Genomic DNA, 23873 nt, shown 5'->3' on the forward strand with positions numbered 1-23873 from the left:
TGGGATTCAGATCTCTCTGGAAAAAGCTGTTGTTTCATCTATGAGGTGAGAGGATTCTCCATGGAGTTTGGGGAGTTTTTTCCTGGAGATTAACAACTCTCTAAAGGGATTCTGTGGAGATGGACTAATCAGAGTAATAATTATCTATGATGTCTGTCCTATGTACTGTGAAATCTGCCAAGGTGATAATGCATACACAAGTTGTCATGATAACTTCTTCCAAATCTGATCAAGTTTCCTGATTTAAACAGATATATAATATATGCATTTGATGTTACAAGTGACAGATGATTATATCTCCAAATCTGAGTCTAGACTCAGTAAGGGGTTGCCTAAAAAACAAGATATCTGATAAAAAAATCAATTTAAAGTATGAGGAATCTGTGTCTAATCCACACTGGAATAAAAATCAGATACTACTATTGACTATACAAATAAATCAGTAAGCTTGATTAAGTTTGGACAAGTCTATTATAATGCTACTGCCCATAAAACCAACTTGACACATTTTTAAAATATGTAGGGTGAAGTTTCTGAATATATATGAAATGTGGGTACTGAGTTATGACTGGAAACAATCTGATGGGAAGATCTAGTCGTATTTCTTTTTCTAACTGATGAAAAGCCAAGTCAGTTAATTTTGAATTGACACAAAGGATCTAGTTTAAAGTCCATCAGTCAGAAGCTCAGAACTGACTGCCATTTTCTGAAGATGGTCTACAAAATTCTGCCAAGAAAAGCAACACGGACTAAGCAATCTTTCCAACTTATACAGTTTCTCAGAGTCTACAAATTAGGGCTCTCACTTTATTTTCAGTCATTTATTGACCTTGCCACATCAACATATTGGATTAAATTAAGAGCTAGTTCCTTAGCCAGTGTTAATCAGCATTTACCATTATCTAAAGACCTAGTCTCCAGATGTGGATCATTCATCATTCCAAGACTAGCGATATAGATACAATAAGCATACCAGGGATAGGTTCTTTAGGTGGATAGCTTGATGTAAACACTCTATTTCCTGACTAATTTGGCATCAAGTCTCCTGGTGAACTCAGTATTAGTATCAGAGGTCTAGTGCCCCTCAGGATTTGGATCACGTTGTTTAATAAACATCATTTTATAAAATCAGAAGGGAATAAGGCAGTGCATTTCTAAGGGATTACTGTACATCTCAAGCAGTTATTCACTTTCCCTCTGGCCTTGTGCCCGTTAACCCCACCTGACATATGCTATAATCACCCAGAAATGCACTGCCTGTCACCACTTATTGAAAAGGTAATGTGTAAAACTCACTAAAGGAAATGGTATTGAAACTAGTTTTGGGGCCTGACTCCTTATAGTCTTCTGATTAATTGCAATTCCCAAGTAAAATACATTGAGCAACTTTCTATTATGCTGTTCTATTACAAAAACATGTAAGAATCAAGGATGTGATTTCAACCCATACAACAGTCCCTTTGTACCTCTTTGTACTATTAAAAGGACACACAGATGCCTTGAAACGGTGGGTAAACCCCCACTGAGTAAAAGGAACTGTAGCTACCATTTGAATGACATAGGTGGCTCTATCCAGCCTTCTCCACAAATAGAGAAGTTATGTCAGACCCTTGTCATTCATGTTATTACACAGCAGAGTTTGCAGGAGCCTTAACCTGGTGGGAGCGCAAGAAAGGGCAGGGAGCTGCATCGGCCTCAGGTGAAGGTAGGATGGATGCTCCTTCGTTCTGATGCACAGGAGGTGAAAAATATATAGAAGATACTTTTATTTTCTGTTTGCTTAGAATGAAATATATGACTCATTCTCATTACAGATATTTACTTTTTTTAATTCTTTTTTTCTTTTTTTATTTTGTAGACATTAGGGCTATGTTTCGCTGCTGGGTGAATGAGAGAGCTTCAGGTACAATACAATTTGTGATCTTTAACAAGTTAACTGAAGTGGAAGTGCTCTCTTTGCTTCCCCAGAATCCCTCCTCCTCTGCCTATCCCAAGAAACACATATGAGAATAAAATATTTTCTTAGAATATTGAATATCTTGTCCCTGTCTTTCCAGTCTTCCAACACACAGTTATCAGAAAGACCTTTCCTGTGAGCTCCTGCAGCCAAATGGCGATTCACCGTTTGAGACCAGTGGTGCTTCAGAAGCCCTCATGGAATTCTTTACTCAGTGGTTTTCTACCTTTTCTTAGAGAAAGTTAAAACGATGATCATAAGGCCTGGGTGAAAAATGCCTTCAGACTGGGCAGTCAAGGAGTACCACTTTCTGGATTTTCTCAGAGTGAGACGCAAAATCACTCCAGAATGACCTGATTCTGCAAGATCCATATGTAAGCAAATTTCCACTATCTCTGCTGTTACCACAGCATGACAGCAGTATTAAGGGAGGATGGTAAACCTGAAATAATTAGTAATCTTAATTGAACAACAGAAACATCAAGACAAACAATGACGTTTCTGTGCTACACTCAGGCCTAAATCCAGCTAACTAGTGTCAAGGTAATTTGAGGACTCCAGATGTTGTTGCAGCTGCAACAGTCATCTTAGTCACTCTCCTCAAAAGTGGGAAGTTCACAACAGGGCAAAACCCATTCATTCCACATTGAGATACTGTTTCTTGAGCAGCAACAGTAATTTCTTCTTCAAGGGAAAAAATACATCAGCTTTTCTAACTGGAGACACTGAAAGTCTACTAGCAGAATAGCTACTGTTTCTCCCTCAAGAGTTTTAACAGTTAGAAGTAAAATAACCTGTTGCCAGAGTTCAAAGCTCCCTAGTGGCTCCAGAATCCTAGCAAACAAGGTATACCAAATTGACACATCAGGATTGCATTTATTCTTCCTTTTAACGAAAGCTGAACAGCCACAGCAGCTGAAAGCTTGGGCAAATATTATCCAAACTTTGTAGCAAAGCCACTTAAAAACCCTGGACAATGAAGGTGTTCAACTGTCTCACTACAAATAAATAGAGAAGATCAACAAGGAAAAATATCAAAATATCAAAATTAGAATGGTTCCACTCATTAGGGCAGGCAGTGGTCACTCTGGCAGAGATGGATGAACATTTTAGTCATTCTCATTTTTGGCCAAAGTGGTGACCTCATTTCATTAAAAAAATGGGTTTTGAACAAAATTTTAGCATCTTCCAACCATTTTTACCTACATTTTACTGCTGGACACTACGATAGAAGGAATTAATTAATTAAATAATATTAATTACAGAAAATAAAAGATGGTACATAAGGGATTTAGAGAAAGGATGAAAGTGTTGGGTTAATCAAAAAGTCTGTTATTAAATAAGATGATAAATAAATACATTCATGACTAAAAGACAATAAAGGCATGTTAATTACTAGGTGAGCAAGAACAAAAATGACCATGAATAAGAAACTAAACATTGTCAAAGAAACAGATTTTCTCATAACCATTGTCAATGGTCAGAAAGTAAAGAAAGCAGAGGTGGTTTATGATCTTATTTCTAGAATGGGATGCAGAGAACCAATAGTAGTTGTTCCTTCTAACCTTTCAGCTACTTCTATCTTCCCAGACCATGCCTTATTCTAATGGGTCATTACAAATAAACTCGAACTATTCTTCTGCATATACAAATCTTTAGTGGCAGTGGAAAAGGTGGCTTCTGTCTCTCTCCCAGGTGATGTATGACTCCATCTCAGGCTGATGAGCCCTGGCATATATGTAGTCTAACCTGGAACAGCTCAAAGATGGACTGGAAGTCTTTTGAAAAAAGATAATGAAAAAGAATTTTCTTTTAATTTTCCTTGTATCCAATGTGAACTTAAACAGTAAATCTTTGTGTTTATTAGAACACTTGAAAGGGCAGAATGCTCAGATCTAAGTAGAAAACATATCTGAGTACAAGTCCTTGAGATAGGTAAAGGAAAATTAATTTCCAAACTGAAGATTATTTTTGGCAGTGATAGCTATTAATAAAACACATTTCTTAATGTGCAAAAATCTATACAAATCAGAGTAAGATCTGGATGTTGCCTATTCAGGAGGTGTGAAATCCAACACATGCAGCCAGCAGGGCTGATACAGGTGTGGTTAAGCAGGTGTGTGGTTGCAGGCAGAGGAGGTTGTAAAAAACCACATTTTTTTTGATCCTATCCTGTTTCAGATGCCCCAGAAACAGGCAGGAACAGTCCCTATGACCCCTTCAGACTCTGAGGTTTTTACTTCTTGTAAATGCTGTACTGGGTCTTCCTGCACCCTCACTGTGCCTGGAAATGCTCAATAAAAATTTGTTTTGACATGACTGTTACCTTTTCTATGGGACTACTATACAATGCATGCAATTTAATATTTATATCAGAGTTCTACCTGAATTTCTGGCTGTAGCTTTTTGTAGGCGGTTGCAATGCATAAGTGATCTGACAGTTGATGTTGCACATTGGAAAATTAGAAAACTAAAAACATTTTCATTTAATCTGAAATTAAGATTCAAGAAACAAGAAATTTAGGGCTCCACAGTGCCATTTTTGTATGACCCACAGAAATCACATTTTTTAAGGTTGTTTTTCATGATAGAAAAATGGATAACAGAAAAACCCTGGTATATATAGGTATAAAGGTACAAGAACATGTATCTCCTCTATTTTTTAGCTTTAGGCAGAAACTCTGAAGTTGGCATTTACTGCTGGTTTATAGTTACAATCTGAACTCAGTCCTCTCCATGCAGAGAAAAGGTCCAGAATAGTAGATGTTCATTTAATTAACATCTCTATCTTACAGCATATGCAAAAGGGGTGCATTGTGCAAGCAATTACAAACCTCACGTGGCCTAACTTCAGAGTAATTGACCTTACAACCCAATTCCTCTGAGCACAGTTTTTGTATGCAATTTCTAGATTTACTGTTTCAAAGAAAGAGTGTGTAAACAATTTCAGGCAAAACTAAGGTGAGCAACTCATTCATCCTACAGATGGATGAAAGTTTGTGCCAAACTGGAAAACTTGTTGTGGAAAGAGTCTCTATTGATGCTACTTCCAGTGGATCCAGATTAAAATTCTTTAATTTTACATGATGCTGCTATCTTAATTAGGAATGAAATGAGGAAAAGAGAAATGACAGGGTTTAACAGTTCACTGGACAGCAGAGATTATTACAGGGAAATATAAGACAATCTGCCAGTCCAAGAGTATTCCTTTGTCAGTCATCAAATGACTGCTACAAATAAAAAATTCAGAGGACTTCTCCAAGAAAAAGGCAGAATAGAAAACATAGACAGCATAAATGTAACTTCTGCTTGCTCCTACTATAACTGTGCAGTATCTTAAATTCTTGATATTTCTTTTTTTCTATAAACAAAATTTCAGGCCACATCTTAAAAAGTTCAATATGAAAAGCACACATATCACTTCCATACGTGTGTTCTAGGTGACGTCTATATGGAAACAGTGACAAATCCTTTCCTCGATGGAACACTGTAAAGCCTTTATTAAAAAATTTGACAAAAATGAAAATGTGTTATCTATATGAGCAGTGCTCATTAAAAATCTCAAAGCAACTGGCTCCAAGATGAATTTTGGCAAACTCCGAAGTCCACATGTGGGAGAGGCAACTTTAGCACTTAGTAAATACCCAAAAGTCTGCAATTAATCCTGACAGATTCTTTTGGGATTAGCCACTTCTGGAGAGCTCTCGTACTCTTGAGTCAGCCTCTGGAAGTACCACTAGTCATCTCAGGGACCTGGGCTTTCAATTCAGACATGAAGGTAGGGTAGTTAAAGCTGGGGGAGCCTAGAATATCTCAAACTCCCTAGGAGGTTATCCTTGTCCTTATATTATCTCTAAGTATGGCCAATCTTTTGCATGTTACTAGAACTGATTGAAGTAATAACAGATGAATAGTTCAGATAGTGTACCCCTGCTTCATGTTCGTAACACTGCTTGTAAGCATATGTTAGTATTTGCCAAATGCTATGTTCAGCTTAGAGACTTCCAGAAAACTGCTTACTTAGACTTCCTAAACTTAATTATCCATTTCTTATCAGTGCTCATAAAATGACATCCTATAGTATCTGCTCTCCTAATGTGTAACTGAAGCTTTATATACAACAGAACAGGGATTAATTAAGATAAAGTGATAACTAGTAAATAACCAGTTCTCTTGATGACACAAATATCCAGGAACCTTTGCAAAGAAATACCACTCCTCAGACTTAAATGAGAACATAAATTAGAGCCTGTTACTATTTCTTAATAAGAATTGAAAAAAGAACATGAGCAGGATGGGATGAATGAGTTCTAAAAGCAAAGGAAATGTTTACGAAACAGAACAGCATTTGCATTCCTATTTGCCTGGGCCACTTGCCCCTTTTGTAACCTGATAAAACAAATGAGTCAATACAAATCAAGATGACTTAGTAGAAGAACAGCAAATGGCCATTGTAAAAGTAGAGGCCAGAGGAAAAGGGACGCCACAAAGGCCCCAGTCACGCAATTTATTTTTTTTTTGCAAGCAGATTTAATGGGTGTGCTGTGGCCAGACACCTTTAGAGTCAGGCATGCCATTTCACTAAGAAGAGAAAACAGCAAGATCATGTCCAAAGGCAGTAAAGTAAAATGGAATCATAACTGAACATGTTACAAAGTTCATATTTTGAAAAGAAAATAGTAGAAAACTTGCACAAACTGTTTTTCATGACAATATGTCCACTCTACAAACATTTTTACGTGATAAATCAGAAATCTTATTTTTTCCTTCACAGACATGCTGCCTTGTTTTCATTGATTTACCCCGACTTTAAAAGGAGTCTTTGAGAAAACAGTGGATAAACTGAGAATTTATGCAGTCCATATCCACTATCAGACAAATCACTGCAAAGTTTAATTTTTCCCCTTGCCTGTCTGACAAAACTGCAAGACAGCCAAATACAGGTGTTCAGATATATTCAGACAATGCTCTTTTCTCTCTCTCTCTCTTTCTAATATAATATTTTGTCATTTACTCTGTGAAAATATTATGGTTGGTAAAGTAAGATCAAGCAATAACTCTAATTTTTTAAAGCCTTTAAAGCAATTTTTTTGAGAAAAATGGTAGTTTAGACAGCACATTTATTTAGTTTTAATTTTTGTGCTGTCATACATCAGCACTGAAGTCCTGATTTAGAACACATGCAGCTTGCCTTTGAAGTTTTGGCTGTTTCTTAACAATGGCAAAAAAAGATATAAAGAAATTAAACAGCACCAAAAAAATCATAAAACAGGGCTTTTGTGCTCTTGATTTATATATTGTTTTTATGTCTGTTTAAAAAAAAGCTTTATTCTCAATAATCTTTCATGGGAAGCTTTACTCTGACATACCTTCATCTAAGCCTTTTCTTCTTTGCTGACCTTTCTTTTCTCCTTCCTATCCTCTCAAGTCTCCGAACAGTACTTTCTAATATGTTTTCCATTCAGTAGCAAAATGAGTTTATTGGAATTCTTATGAAAACCAAAAGAGTAGAAAATGTGCAAGTGATATGCTAAACTAATACTTCTGGATGAAAGCAATAAATATTCTAAGTAAACAGGATCTCCAAACAAAACAGATATTTTCTGCTAGTGCTTGTTGGACTCTCCTTCTGGGCTGTATATGTGCAGTGGCATACATGGTTCTTTTGGTTACACAACACCGGCATTTTCCAAAGAAGTGCATGAAAGCTGATAGTTGCCATTGTTCATTTTTGTCCAATGTGTTGTAATGAATATGATTCAATGCCATATTTATTTGTTCTCTGGCCAGCTTCTTCCTGTTTTTCTCTCTCCCTTTCAGCTCAAGGATAAAATTGTTGAAACAACAAGAACATCACAACTGGTTTTATAGTTTTTCTCCTCCTTAGGGTCTTCCATTCTGTGGAAAATTTTAGTGCATACCAGCATCATCTAAAGGTACCAACACCAGCGGCTGCAAAGAATGGTTTAATTGCAGTCTACCTACCAAATATATTGAAAGCAAGTTCTGAATGGATCAAGTCCTGAAAGTGTTGAGAGTTTTGAAGAGCATTAAACCTGCTTCCCCCCCCCCATAATTCTTGTCAGCCCAAATACATATGTATACAGGACCAATCTGTATGTGTAGAAAATATGTGCAGGGTATTTATGACACCTGAAGAAGCTGGAGAAGCAGGGTTTAACAAGGTTAACAAGGCAGCTGGACTTTGAGGAAGGTTAACACCTCCATGTTGGTAGCTCACTTGAAGATCTCCTCACACATGGTATCTCTTTCCTTACCTTCACCATCTCATCCATTGCTTAATCTCTGCATCCCTTCTAAAATATTGCTTTCTGTTAACAGTGAAATAATGACAGCTGCATCTGAGGCAAAAGTTCTTTTTGTATTCCAGATCATTCCACAATACCACTCTTAAAAAATGTATGAAGAACTTGTGTAAGTTTTTTGCCAAATATTGATGGTTCTGCAGTTCCTTCTATTTTTATGGCATTTAACTATCCATTTTAGCATATTGATCTGTGTTAACAGAAGGTTCACTTATCATTTCATTTAACTTCATATTCCATTGATGACCTTTCTACATATTGAAGCAAATACTCTTGAAGAGGAAAAAACCCCCCTTGATTTTAACATTTGTCAGGGTTATTCTCCCCTACCTTTAAGCAAGCAAAAAGTTAGCTGTCTTGCCTTTGCTACTCCTCCAGTCTATTTATTTCTCAGTGGGGAGAGAGGAATATCCCCAGAAAGATCCGCTGCATCAATTTTCAGAAAGGAGGAAGATCTTTTTGGAATTAAACACCTCTGTATTGCCTTTCGTGGACAAATCTGGACTCGGTAAGATGTATAATGTTCTGAAAGTCAAACTTTGAGAAGGGAAGCTCATTTATGGCTCCAAAGACTACGTACATCCAGGCAGGTAAAATATGCTTCCATCTACCAAGGTCATGCTTTGGCATTGTGAACATAGGAGGCTCAGTGAGAAGCTTCTTAGGTAAATATGAAATTAAAGATAAATGCATTTAAATTACTCTTGACAGAGATATTGTATGTTACAGAGCCCTGCCTGTTTTATTTAAGCAACTTATAATACTAATATAATCATACAATATTAGTATGTTATTTATATAGTTACTAGGAAATTATTTAGAAAATATTTTCTATATAATAATACTATCTAATATATTTATAATAATTATTCAAATCTCAAGCTAGCAGGGGTATTTTTATACAGAAACCATGGAAATGGTGTAGAAATCATGTTTGCTCTACTTCTAATGCACAAGAAGTCATATTACCACATTTTTAGCTTTAGAGCTGATTCATCTATGAATATCTAGTAGAACATTCCCTGATTCATAAACTTTGAAAATAATTGTATGCACACAGAGAATTTCTATGCCAAATTTGTTCCACTAATCTCAGTAATATTTCCTCAGACTACACTTCTTGTGACTCAAAATATTTGCTATTCTATCAACCCATTTTGTACCTCACTTTCTTTGTCTAGGACATACATTATCTGCTCTTTTAAGGTCTGCTCAGTACTTAGGTCTATCTCCCCTAGCACTTTTTAGTCCACTGTTCTTTTCCCTTGAGTATAGTGGCACTTCTCTGCTTAATAACATGACAAAAATTGGTAAGTGATATGAGTTTATCAGGGTGGCTTTTAGATATCCCAGAAAAAAGGGGAATTTGTCCATTTGTCCTGGTGTTTTAGAAGTTAAACCACCCAGTGAAAACAATCATTCCATCTTGGATGTCTGATGTCCAGCCTCCTCATCCTGACACCTGGGATTTCCCAGGCTGAAACACTGGAAAATCTCCTCCTCCATCATGAATTAATTTGCTGCTCTCAAGCCCTTTCTTTCACATTAGCAGCTGACATATCTCTAAACAGTGCTACCATAAATATCTATATTCCTTCAAAAAGGAGACATTTGAGAGAGTGAAATGATTGTTCAGAGAGATAAATTGAAGCAAATGAAAATCAAATCTCTAGGGACATGGGCTCCGAGACTGAAATCTGCACAGATTGATCTCCCGAAGTCAGCAAGTGATAAAAGTCATTGATCTGAAACTAACACAGAAGGAACAGTTCAGTAACATAGTGATATAATTATAATAAAATAGATCAGGGAATATTTCTGCAGTAGTAAGAGGCCTTTTCTCTGAACTTTTTTGATTGTACACTTATTTCTGATGTTATTATGAAGCAGTCTACTAATTGTGCATCAGTTTTCTTAGAAGTTAAGGAAACATTCACAGCAAATCAATATATATCCCAGATACTTTCTTTCACTGGAGTTTTAATAAAATAAAGAGTAAAAGCAGGTACTGAGCAAAGATGGTGGTATTCAATGGACTAAATTAGGTAGTTGAGTCACGATGACAAGAAGGATGGGCAAATTTTGAAGAAAAAAAAGTAGGTTACTCAAGACATAATGCTTGACATCTGGTTTATGATGCTCTAATTGTCAGTAGTCAGCCAAAGCCAAAAGGATGTCTTTCAGACGAAATATATCCAGAACAGTGCTGACTGCTTACTCAATTAAATATATTATCTTAGTTTCTGCTTTAAGTACATGGCCTACCTTGGAATAGAAAATATTTTCCACCTTCTCTCTTAAAAACACTGAGTTTAGGTCTGACAAGTTCTGATGCTCAGTGGTCACCATGCTAGAGGTGGCTGTATAAGTAAAGTGGTTATGCTACAGGTATAACCCTTGTAATAAGATGGCCAGTTCCATTAAAATGAATTATAAAATTTTCTTTGAATATAATGAAATATAATAAAAAAGCAGACCAATCATCTTTAAGTAATTTTGAAAATTTTATGCAAACATGCAAATGAGCAGTACCTTTTTTACTTTTCCTTTCTTTTTTTTTTAACCATGAAATGCAAATTGTAATAAGGAAAATCTTATTTGGTCTGAATGGAAGACATTCCTCTTATTTCAAATTCTAAATTTTCTTTTCTTATCTATCTCTTTTCTTTTCTTTTCTTTTCTTTTCTTTTCTTTTCTTTTCTTTTCTTTTCTTTTCTCTTCTCTTCTCTTCTCTTCTCTTCTCTTCTCTTCTCTTCTCTTCTCTTCTCTTCTCTTCTCTTCTCTTCTCTTTTCTTTTCTTTTCTTTTCTTTTCTTTTCTTTTCTTTTCTTTTCTTTTCTTTTCTTTTCTTTTCTTTTCTTTTCTTTTCTTTTCTTTTCTTTTCTTTTCTTTTCTTTTCTTTTCTTTTCTTTTCTTTTCTTTTCTTTTCTTTTCTTTTCTTTTCTTTTCTTTTCTTTTCTTTTCTTTTCTTTTCTTCTTTCCTTTTCTCCTTTCTTTTCTTCTTTTCTTTTTTCTTTTCCTTTTTCTTCTTTCCTTTCTTTTTCTTTCTTTTTTCTTGATTGTCCAACTTTATTATGACTGTAACAGAGTACTACATTTGATCAGATTCAATTTCCAATTATTTTTTGAAAGCACTGCATAAAAACTTATCTTCATTAAGTGCCACTGGCAGTTCAGCATCACATAACTAATCAGAATTCAGTAGCTTCACGTCAATGTGATGCCTCAAGTTCAAAGGGGACAAAGACATCCTGTTTGGTGTTTTGTTTCACTCAAGCTATTAAAACTGCACAGACCCTCTTAAGTGTTTCTTAAAGCAATCTTCTTTACTCTATCAGTAACATAAGACATTATAAAAAAAAGGTCCATTTAGATAATTTTCAAATTTGTAATGTGATTTGAAAAAAAAACCCCTGAATTAGAAGCACTGAAACTCTATGTGGATAAAAACATTTCAGAACTACTACTTTTTTCCACATCCCTTAAAGATCTTCAACTTTTGGGACTGTGATGTTTTTCCTCAAAAGCCATGCTGGGAAATTCCCAGAGGTGTGCACTGGGTGTGGGAATATATGCACCCAAAAAGGGTCAAAAGAAAAAAATTACATAGTTCAGAACATATGTCCTGTCCTCATATATATTCTACAAAGCTATAGATGATGCAGTTAACGCCACTAGAAAAATAAATGTTTGTTTACAAGGTCATATAAATACCACAATTGCTTGATAACTAATTCCTTTGATGTAGCATATTTGTTAATTAAATCACAAGTTTTGAAATTACATCTTATTACTTGACAAATGGATTTTCATTACTGTTTTTCCCAGGGCTTGATGCAGATTAAAGGAGGTTGCTTACTCAAATATTTGAGTGAATGAAAAATTAACCTGTGCATGTTGGCTTCTGAAGTTTCAACAATACTAGGTTCCACTTTACCACTTTTACTTCTGTGATAACATGTTTTGAAACATTGGACATAATTACGCAACTATTTCAAAGCTGACAAAATTTCTTGAAATTCCTGGTAAATTTGTTAGTACACAGAGCAGCCATATTCAAAAACAATTTTACTGCATATCATTTCCTGTAGGAACCATAAAAATATGCTTCTATAACTTTCAGGTGAAAATAAAGAATTCCTGAGACTACAGATACTGCCTTTTTTAACAGAAATAAAATCAATACAAATAATAACAATTGGATTTGACTTGTTACTAGTCAGTACCTCTTCTCTTAAAAAAAAAAAAAATTCAGGTAATTTTTTTCCATTGTTTTGAAAAAATTTAAATTTTTAACAGAAATAAATAATAATTCTGTTTGTCTTTAATTTAAAAAGAAATATACTATACAAAAATTTTCAAAATAAGACAGATTTGTGGATATATCAATTTTTATTGACATTTATATGTATTATTTTAAATTGATAATTTTTGACAGCATAAAAATACTATGCAAAACAATTTATTTTTTGCAAACCTTCAACTTTGCTTAATAAGAAGATGAAGCAGAAGAACATACACAATATACCTAAACTGCAATCACAAATGGAAACCTAAATTATATGGAAATACATGTGAGTGATCATATTTCCATAAAACTAAATCACTGAATTCATATCTGATGTTAATTTATCATATTAGGAAAATAATTTTGAAAGCCAGCACATTTAAAACCTCTTCATTGTATTGAAGGATTATTAAATGGAACAGCTTTATTTTATTTTGCTTTTGGAGAATGCTAATCCATTTTAAGTAAGTAAAAAATATTTAGAAACCAGCTAGCACTAACAAACTGCCTCTGAATGGATGCAATGCCAGAAGCCAAAAGAGAGAACCTTTTTTTTTTTTTAATGAGAGGAATCTAAGAAAAAGGGATAGGACTTTGGATCAAAGGAAACAAATATTTAATTAATTTACCATCATAAACAGAAAGCATGAAGTGATTTTTTTATTAACTAGCAATATTTTGTTGTTCTGAATACTTAGCTAATTTTAGTTTCTTCTTCCAAAGAAGAACTTCCAAGATCTGTCCCTTGGTCCATTTTAGTGTATATGAATCATAATTGATGATGGGGAGAAAAGAAGGAATCTGAAGTAAATAAATTACTACTAAATTCATTTCAGATGGATTTATTTTACAGTAGAACTGCTCCTATTGCTTTCCAAATTAATTCTACAAAACTTCACTGAGTATTTCTCATGTGAATATGCTTTTGAAGAGTTTTTAGCATGTTTTTGTACCATATTAATATTTACAATGCAAAATCTGTCCTGTAAACATTACTTATTTCAGTAAATCTTAATCAGGTTGGTGGAGTGGTCTCAATCAATAGGACTGCTCAAAGTGAGTAAAAGCTTGTGGGATTAGGACCGACATCCTTGCATTTCCAGAAATTTTATGGCAATTAGTTGGTATAAGCAAGAACAATTTCCTTAAAGACAGCCACCATCACCACTCCCCAAAACAACAAACAAAGGTAATAATTTTTATTTTTTTTTTAATGTGCCAATATTTGCAACATGCACCATTTTATTGTAGCTTTCCTTGTATTCAGTGTTTGCATTAAACCTATTATGATCAGGAGACTGTAATGGAATCTGAGTGTTCGGTTGATAAAAAAATGGCTGCAGGGAAAAGCTTAAATATGAAGGAATGGTGTCCTGGGAACTCCAAAAATAAATTTGAGTAGCACTTTAATAGCTCTCACAATATTTTTGACTTCTAAAGCAGTGTTTTTTTAACTTCTAGAAATTGGTAGTACTGACATTCTGTTTGAAGAATTAAGTAAGATGCAAGCATCCTTGTGTGGTGATGCATAATATGCGACTTCTTGAAACTACTACTATGAATTGATGGTTTGAGTTTAATCACATAGGTAAGCACAAAAAATTCCCTTTGCTCACAAGTAATTAACATACCTGTTATAAGACCTATTTTAATAATTTATTTTCTTTTAGACAGTAGTACCTTGAACTTAATGTTTTAAATTTTATTTTATATGTTTGCTTGGGTTAAAAAAAAAAACAAACACAACAGCAACTAAGACAATTGCTGGGATCAAAGCTAAAAATACCAAGAAAGTCTCTTCAGATTAGAGAAGAACTGCTTGTGCTGATACCAGTCAGACCGAAAGTGTACTTGATACTGGGGTAGTGTGAAAAAGATGAGTTTGCAGACTGAAAAAACAGATGGCCCCTTATCACCCCATGGGGCTAAACACACAAAAGCAAACTTCAGAGACTCCTTACCTTTACCTTGTCTATCTCTATCAGGAGACACTGTTATATTAAGGGTTATTGCCTCTCTAGCCCTCCCTGTGATCAGCTTTTGAAGTCCATGGCCAAGAGGCCAGTGTGAGAATATCACCTCAGATAAGAGGTGTTTGCTCTGTGAAATATTCAGGACAGGAATCCATGGAGCCCATGACAGTTCAGCAGGGAACCACAAACTCCAGCTAATATCTTCTAATCCCCTGTTGGTTTGAGAACTACCCACCATAAAAAGCATAACTGTCTGTTTATTTCCACAGGCAAGAGATAATGTCTTAAAGTTACAGTCTGCCTTAACTAGTAGGGATGTGAAGCCCAAAGAAATGAACCATCCAAGCTCATAATCAAAATTGTCTGTGATCCCTTCTTCTCTGCCTAATGAGATGTAAACATTTTGGCTGCTGTCTCTTTTGAAAGATATTAATCAATCTATTGGTTAGAAATCACAAAGGATAGTCCAGTCTTCAAATTACATGCCTTCTTTTATAGCATTTTGAAGCTGTGAACAATATGTTAAAAATTTTCCCATGGCGCAACCAAGTAAATACTTGTGGCACATTTCTATTTATTACAGAGAATAGTTAAATTCTAAGACATCAATCATGCTCTTCTACTAAAGACTTTACAAATTCCCAAAGACAAGCCTAATTCCCAATGCAACGATGCTATAAAAGATCAGACACATTGTTATGGAGAACTCCACATTTGGAGATGTCTTTCAACAATTTTCTCTCAGGATCCAATCCTGTGGAAGGCACATGCAAGTTGCTGAACACTGTGTCAAGCTCCATTAGTTTCAAAACAGCCCGAAAAATCTTATATTTAATTTGCTGTATTTAAATTGCAATCTGACAAGATTAATACTGCCTATGCAAAAAAATACTGTGCTCTTTCCTTTCTTCTACTAAGTGACAGTGTTTTGGTTTTAACAAGGAAAAAGATTTCATAAGTTTAACCAAAACTGAGAGAAGATGCCACCAATTTTACCTTTATTGCATCCTTCACATCAGTTTTTGTCATTAGCCAATGTCACTACTGTAGCATGAAAGAAAACATAACAGGAGGTAGGTGAAGAGATGAGGGAAAGATGAGGATTATTTTCCCAAAAAGGGAAAATAATTCTTAATGGTTCTGTAGATCCTCTTTTTTTTCCCATTGTGATCTATCCTCTGCTCTGTTCCCAGCAATTGCCCTAAATCAAGGAACAGGCACGTGATGCATTCTGCAGATGGATCGGCACTGTATATCTGAACACAGTATACAGGTGGTTTTTCACTTGTACAAATTAGTTAACTAGCCAGCAGACAGGTTTTCTCTTTGTGAGGCAGGAGTGGGAGTGGAAAATGGAAATTTCCCCTGGCTCATTTGCAGAAAGACAGACCAAGTGAAAGCAAAAAAGCAGGTCAAATCAGTGCTTATTTATTAATATTTCTAATTGCACTCACTTTCTGTTCAGGCAGACCCTTTCTGGAAGATACACCAGTTAGTGAGACAGTCATTGAAAACACTGGGCAATAACAAAATCACTGCTAAGATTTCTGAATCCTTCAGATGTGTTTTAAATATGTATTCCATTGGACATGAGTGCCCTGAAGTCTGAAGATGAGGATTTTCCTAGCTTCAGTAAATGAGGTGAATTGTTCACTATCTGTCTCCTCTTGGTTCAAATCCATAGTCCAAGCCATTGACACAAGCTTACTTGACAGTATGTGAAGGCAGATTCCTCAACCAAACCTTAGAACTTTTCTGAATTTCTCCAAGTACTAATCCCTTCTTTAAAGGGAAAAAAAAAAAAAAAAAAGGACTTTCCTCCTCTATCTTCACCTTTGCCTTTGTCTTTTACTATGCTATATCCTTGAGAGGACAGTAATTTTTTACAGTGAATTCCAATCTCTGCTCAATAGACTGCTCTTCCTAACAAAATATGATTTCTGAAATTTTATGCATTTCATATTCATAATGTAAATGTAGTGTACACAAAAATAATGTACCAGATGCTGGGGTTACTGGCAAATAATTCACCAATATCTGCACTGCAAGAGCAAATTTAAGGAGTACAAATGCAGGAGTAAATACAGCATAATCTAACTTGTGAGGCTGGGCAATCCAATGGCCATGTCCAAACTATAGGATATGATATGGCAATGACTGCTGTGGGCTAGGAGGAAGAAGAAACCAAACTGTTTTCTTCCTCACAATAAATCCTGTGAAAATAATCATGTCTGAGTGTTGGTCACCAATGAATTTGTCATCTCTTTTGATGCCTTTTGTATTGTACCAAGCTACCATTTAATTAGTATTCAAGAAATCACTCCAGAGAAAACCCAAATTTTCCTTTCCAAAGTGAACAACTGGAAGCAAATTCTTGATGCTGCATTTTCTTGCTGCCAGTCACTGGGTACCATGCAGTTTCAAAGAAACAAAAGGAACAAAAAGAACATTTCTGATACAAATGAGAAGACTCCCCTTTGAAAAACTGTATCAATGATATTTCTCCAAGCCACCTCCAATGCTTTTAGCTCTGAGTCAAAAACTCAAGATCTATCCTCCCAGATAACCATCTTATCACCTCAAGTACCAACAAAATAACCAAATTATGCTAAAAAAAAAATCAAATCTCTGAACTCAAAAGAATTCAGACAAGAAGCGATCTGTGGCAGTTGAGGTAATTTAACAGTTTTCTGCTACCAAAAGGTATCCTACACAATCTCTTCCTTTCTCTACTGCCCTGGCACACATTGATCCCTCCATAATCTGATTCAGCTTCGTAGCCCAACAGAAATCTCTCCACTTTTTTGACTAAGTTTTCTGATGGGTTGGTGAGTTAATGCTGAATGTGTTTACAGAGAGATCTGACAGAACCAAAGCCAGTCCAAGGTAAGTAACAGACAACTCAGAAGGGGAAGCAGCAACCACCCTGTGGGAAATTGGAACTAAAATGTGCAGGGCAAAGCAGAGACCAACAGGATAGGCACCCAAGTTCAACCTGTTACTCTTATTTGTATTCTGAGAAGTATCAGTTTCACCCACAAGAAGAGACTCCTTAATGGAAGACCTGTTGGCTACATGTAAAAAAAGCAGCCTTCTTTGCACAATAATTTCTACCACTTATGCTGACATATTCTTTGGAAATAACCTAGACTCCCTGAGGAGGGGAACTGCTCATAACTTTAGCACTTTTTTCATTGGTCCCATTTGAATAAAGTGTATACAGCATAATGCAGCTTTTTATAAGTTAAGGGAGTTATTTTCTCAAATAAAAACATTAAAAGTTGCAAATCAGTTTAGATAAAGTCAGTTACATTCTAGACACTGGAGCAACTTTTCATTACAAATTTGGCATAACAGAAGACAAGTATCCAATGAGACAAAATATCATTTACCCTTTAAATGCCCACAGTGGTATCCTTTCCTACTGCTAATTGCTGATTTTATTTTGCACTCTGGTGTCAAATAGCATCTTTGGAATAGGAGAATAAAACAACAAGAAAACTCCAGTAAATCATCATAGCCCTTAACAAATAAAGTGCTTCAGGAAGTTAAGTACCTCGAAAAAAATCTTCATTCAGGCTTGACATTTTCCTATTTACTTTATTCTTTTTATGGAATGGTCATCATTTAATGAACAATTATCTAGAATATTTACTCTAACAGTAAAGTGATCTTGGTGACTTTAATGCAAGCATTATTCTAAGGGCTGTTCTATAAAACAAAGTAGGATAATGTTACATGGAGATCATTCAGCAGAGCTAAACTTAAAAACAGTGCTCTTACAAGATCTAACAACTTGCAAATTTATGACCAGATCTGGCAGCTTTTCTTTGGACTCGTCCACTATGTAAAATTCAAATACTGTGATAATACCATACATTTTAGCAGATTATATAAAAATTAACTCTAAAATAAAGCACAAAATGTATCATCTCCATCTTCTGATGATCTATCTAAGGATCATCAGGATAACAGGAAAAAGTAGATTCATACTGTTTAGGTACTTCCTTACTATTCTTAATATAAAATTCCTTTATTCCCTTTATTTCTTCTGCCAATATTTTTCCTATATTTTATTGCCAATACAATTTTTAGTACAAATTGCAAAGGCAGTTGGAGAAATAGATTTACTTAGGGCAAGTTATCTGAAAAGTACAGTAAGACAGGAAAGACTCGAAATTCCCTTCCAATCTTCTTTAAACTCTATCTCTTTTTTTTCCAGTGGAAAAAAAAACATTAGTTCATTACTAAATGTGACTGCAGATAAATTAGGCAAGTCAGATATCTCCAAGCTCTGCAATCATCACTGATCTCAGCTGGCCAGATTCCACCCTACAGCCTTCTAGAGGAGCTGAGGGTCACCTCACTGTCAGAAATCTTGACATTCACATCAGACTCATGGATTTCAAATCAGCTGCAAAAATATATATGATTATTTTGTTGCTGACACGTTTATTTACCAATCAGAAGTGGCAACTTCTCAGTAAGTAAGACTGTATGTCAATATAGAAAAAAATTAAAATTCTGGGTTAAAGCAGATTATCACTTATAATTCAAACTGTGAAGATTTAGTAGAACTTTTTTTCTGTAATCACCTGCTATATGTTTACTCCAAGGCTGTAATTAGTTCAATCTGTTATCTTCATCCTTCATCCTTCCTTACTTGGGAAGGCTGACTGGTTAATACATTTTAATTTTATTATTTTCTCTTTGATTGTACTCTGAGGGAAAGATATAAATAATTCATTTTCAAGCATCCAGTGGCTTCCTAACTCTCTTTAACAGCAATGTTAGTAGCCAAGGGCCCATATTCTCTCCTTTGATGACAATATCTCCCTGATTTATAAGTGTAAAGTTTGTATTAAGTCACAGAAATCAGAAAATTCAGTGTATTAAGTGTACACAAAGGGCTAAGGATTTATAAAGAAACAATATTTACAGGTTAAGCTTTACCTTGCATTTACTTGTTTGGTGCATAATTTCTAATTATTATAAACCAATTATATTTAAACCAATTAAACTTTGCATGAATATCTATTTTTAGTCTTTAATATGAAAGTTCTCTTTGGACCTTATTTTTTTTAATAGACTGTTCATTTTTCTGCATACCACATACAGTATGTTATGTTTCAAAATGGTATGGTGGAATGTGGAGAATTTTGTTTTGGGGAAATAATAAATTCCTCTGGCTCTGTACAAAAGGCTTTATTCATCCCTCAGGTGCGTGATCATTATCTGGGTCTATCTTGGCTTTTCCCTTAATTTAAACAAGAGCCACCTACTGTAAATCACTTTTTTTGCTTACAGACACATGCAGCAGCAGATGGGTACCTTCTAATATTAAAAAATATATTATGATTTCAGTTTTTAAAAAAGTTATTAAGTTAATTAATTAACTCATGAATGAAAATTAACACTAATTCCAATGTCAAACAGTTTTTCTCTGCTGCAATTTCTAGTAAAGTTGTTGAAGCTGCTATGCCAGAATATTACATATGCCAAAGCATCTTACTGGAGCATCACGCATCCTTAAGGGACATGCAGAATTCCTTCTCAGCTGCTAAATACAGAGAGTTATTACAATGATACTCAACAAAATATCTGTTTTGTACCAGCTGAAAGCTCATCCCCCCACCTTATAAGCTCATGGAATGATGCCTCTGACCAGGCACCACACATGCTAAAAAACAGTGAGTAAATCTCTTACCTCGTCATACACAATGTTTTACTAAAAGTCATAATACACAGGAAAATTATATCCAACATACATACAGCCTGCTATATTTCTTTCCTCTCTAGTGCAACCACTGCATTGAACTGTAAAGGTGTGCTAAAACTCAATAGGTCTTACTTGCAACCACAGGGATATTCCCTTTCCAACCCACTTGTGCATTAGCACCTGTGTAAGTGTCTTTGGGTAGACCCTTGCACTGCTCTACATTCTCCCCTTCCATAGCACATCACTATGGAGAGTCACTCTAGTTCTCCATCAGTCTTTTTGTCCTTGGTATTCAGGGGAACCTGTTGAGCATTCAGTGAGAATGAAAATAAAAATACGCATCTCTTCCCTGCACCTCCTGAGGCAAACAACAACTTTAGTCTACTGATCTGTAACAAAAGGCAGTTGTGCAGTGTTTTAAATGCCATTAGGTCTCATTAACTTCTCCAGCCTTTTTCCAAGGCATTTGCCATTAGCAGCAGAGATCCATATTTGATGTTGACATGGTATTATGGTACCTCTTGAGATGCAATGAATAAAAGTAGATATACTGAAAAAAATTATTCACAGCATTGCATTAGGAAACCATTTGGTGTTGTTCCATAGAAAGCAATTGATACGTAGCGATGTTACAGTGCACATTACTGCACAGAGAGTTACAAGATCACCCAGCCTTGCTTAACATCCCAGGTTCAGAATCAGTTTTGTCACAATACTCTGTAAGAGCTAGTGATTTTAGAGTCCTATATATGAGACATGTCAGACAGACCTGTTTTTCAGAAAGTATTAAATCTCTGCCACAAACACACATTTTGGAAGACTGAAATGGACATCCAAATATTGAGACCCAACAGAGTAGTCTTTTAGAAATCCTTGGCCCTCGTAAACACTGATGTAATTCAGGATTAATGCCATGAAGCTGAAAAGATTACAATAACTAAAGAGCAATATGAGATCAGATTTATGCTTCCAAAGTCTAAAATCTTCAATATATATTTAAAGAGAAATAACTTACTCCAGCCTTTAGAAAATGGGGCCTATTGAAAGCATGAAACCTCTAAAATGTTATTTGAATGCCAGAAAAGTAATACTTTAAAAAGTCAAGACAAAAGTGCAAAGAGGAACAGAAAGGAGTGAGCCAGAAATGCTAACATGTTCATTTTCACCCTGTCCCGTGAGCTGGACAAACTCTGCAGCTCCATGGGCACCTCTGGGTATTAACTGATGGACAGTTCTTGCCCTCAGTGACACAGCTGTCATTTCACAAAACAGAGACATGGATGTAAACTGGACTTATGATAAGGTTCCTAAATAAAAAAATACCAACTCAGAAACATGTGCCTATGATGATACCTACATTTAGCTGTGACTTTGTACCCGCCCAGAGGAGGGTCGTGGCCTTCTACAGCATCGAATCCTGCTGACACCAGGACAATCTCTGGATCAAACTCGTTGGCAGCTGGCATAATCACAGTCCTGTAGAGTGAAAAAAACCCCAACACGTTAAAATCAAAAGAACTTCTATCTTCATGATATAAATTGTCACAATCACAAAAAAACCACAGCACAACATATTTTATTTAATTAAACCAATCTCCATGGTAGCTGTTCAAAACGAAGTCCAAGGCTTCAATTAATTTTTTTCTATAGTTACTATTTTTTTCTAAGACTGAGGAAAAAAAATGCAGGTACATGTGAAAGCCTCTAATATTACTTACACATCTGTGTCTGTTTTATCCTGCTGCCTATAAAAAGCTGCCTCTTCCAAGGAAGTGACTAATGGCTTACAGAGAGCTCTCAAAGCCTGAGTGGAAACCCGGACTGCTCCAGTTAGTGCGAACTTGGTGTAAATTTGAACTATAAATTTCTTTTGGGAAAATGTTTGCTTTCCAAACTTTTTTTTTTACTTCTTAACATTTTTAAATGTTTGTCGAGGTGGGGGGTGACTCTAGCAAAGGAAAAACATGAAATTCCCTTAATCAAATCCAGACTATGTTGTCAAGCCTTTCCAAGGTCAAGCATAACAGGAATGTGACAACCACAAACTAGTGACAGCAACCCCTGCTGGTGTCAGGAAGATAATTCAGCTCCTCACAGTCACAAAGATTCCACTTTTTTTAACCCCTTCCTTGACAAAGTTATGTGGGGATATTTTATCGCTTTGGTTTTGCCCTTCTCCAATCTCAAAGCATGAAAGATGTATTGAAGGAGAAGATAAACCCTTGCATTCTGCACTTGCACATGCCTTCTTTCAGGCTTACTCCAAAGGGAAGGTGTAAGGACAGCTTTTACACTAGTTTGACAAAGACTGAGCCTGTAGTGGCTGTGCTAAATCGAGGGATATCGCTAACATTAAAAGGCAAATACAGGAATGAATGTTCTATTACAAATAAATTAACTCAAGGAAATCCCAGTTGGTCTACACCAGACAGAATATGAAGATTAATTTTATGCATGTGTAATGCCATTTGTTTGAGTTCAATGTTTAATAATTTACTTTATAATCAAGTTAGGCCAAAGAGATCATATTTTTGTTGAAAGGTTTAGGTTTTCTGTGGCAAAAAAAATAAAAATCACATTAAATATATTTTAACAATTCTCTGGGTTTTTCTTTAGGTTAGTTTTTGATCTGTGTTTTATAAACTTTATTTTGTTTCCCTCAAAGGTAATTTTATTATTAGGAAAATGCTCCCTTTACTTGTTAGTCAAAAAAAAGAAAATTCAGGCTAAGCAAAAAGTCTTTGTCAGGGCATATAGCATTTCACTGAATATAGTTTTACATTAGGAAAAAAGAACGGAGACAGTTTCAATTTTTTTGGTGATATTGCTGAAATTGCACCACAAATATCTGCAGGCATAGTGATATAATTTTTTAATATTACTTTTTTAAAAATATGTCATTAATAGGCCTCTGCTGAAATATGGATTCCAATACTGAGCACTGGACTTCAAGAAGGACTTAGACCAACTGGAGAGATCAAAAGGAAAGAAAAAAATTTCAAAAAAACATAATCTAAGTGGATAAATAATAGAATCATAATTATTTGATTTGCATAAAATGAGAATAAACGAGTCGACAAACTGTAAGTGGTTGTTGCAAGAGGAAATACCTGTAGCTACCTGTACTGTAGCTACACTGTGGATAAGACCTGAATCAGTTGCAGCAGAAAAGCGGTAATTCAGACACTGGAAGAAGCTTTTAATAGTAAGTATAGTTAATAATGTAAATAATATGTTTAAGAAAATTTCTTTTATTTTTTTATAAAAGGTAAAACAAATATCCTTCAAGCTTGCTACAGTTCAAGCTGACATGGCCTTGAGGCAGGAGGTCAATTACTTCTCCTCTAGATTTTTTTCCTCTTTTTGCATGATGTATAACTATATAACACATGAAGTACACATACAAATAATTGCATTAGGCACTACAGTGACTGAACAGTTTTGCAGGATAATCTCCACAAAGTTAGGGAACAATATCAGGAATAAAGATCTCCTATGCAACCACATCTTATCTTATGTACATACCTTCTGATACTCTAATTATATGTTCATTGTCTGAAGCAACACATACTTTCCAAACTTCCCCACGTCTGCAACACATGTGGCATGGA

The 23873-nt window shown here is 35.2% G+C and overlaps 1 protein-coding gene across 15 annotated transcripts in view; it reads right to left on the minus strand.

Annotated features, from left to right (window-relative positions):
* The window catches only part of HDAC9 (histone deacetylase 9), a 460274-nt gene that overhangs the window by 35477 nt on the left and 400924 nt on the right, over positions 1-23873 (minus strand). For all 15 annotated transcript variants that reach the window (XR_010435224.1, XM_064675750.1, XM_064675761.1 and 12 more), the window contains one exon: positions 21620-21738. Coding sequence is in view for 14 of the 15 variants with exons in the window: in XM_064675750.1 (XP_064531820.1) it covers positions 21620-21738 (119 nt within the window). In the remaining variant the exon portion in view is untranslated. The remainder of the gene's footprint in view (positions 1-21619; positions 21739-23873) is intronic.

This window comes from Pseudopipra pipra, chromosome 1 (assembly GCF_036250125.1).
Source record: "Pseudopipra pipra isolate bDixPip1 chromosome 1, bDixPip1.hap1, whole genome shotgun sequence".
NCBI classification, from domain to species: Eukaryota; Metazoa; Chordata; class Aves; order Passeriformes; family Pipridae; genus Pseudopipra; species Pseudopipra pipra.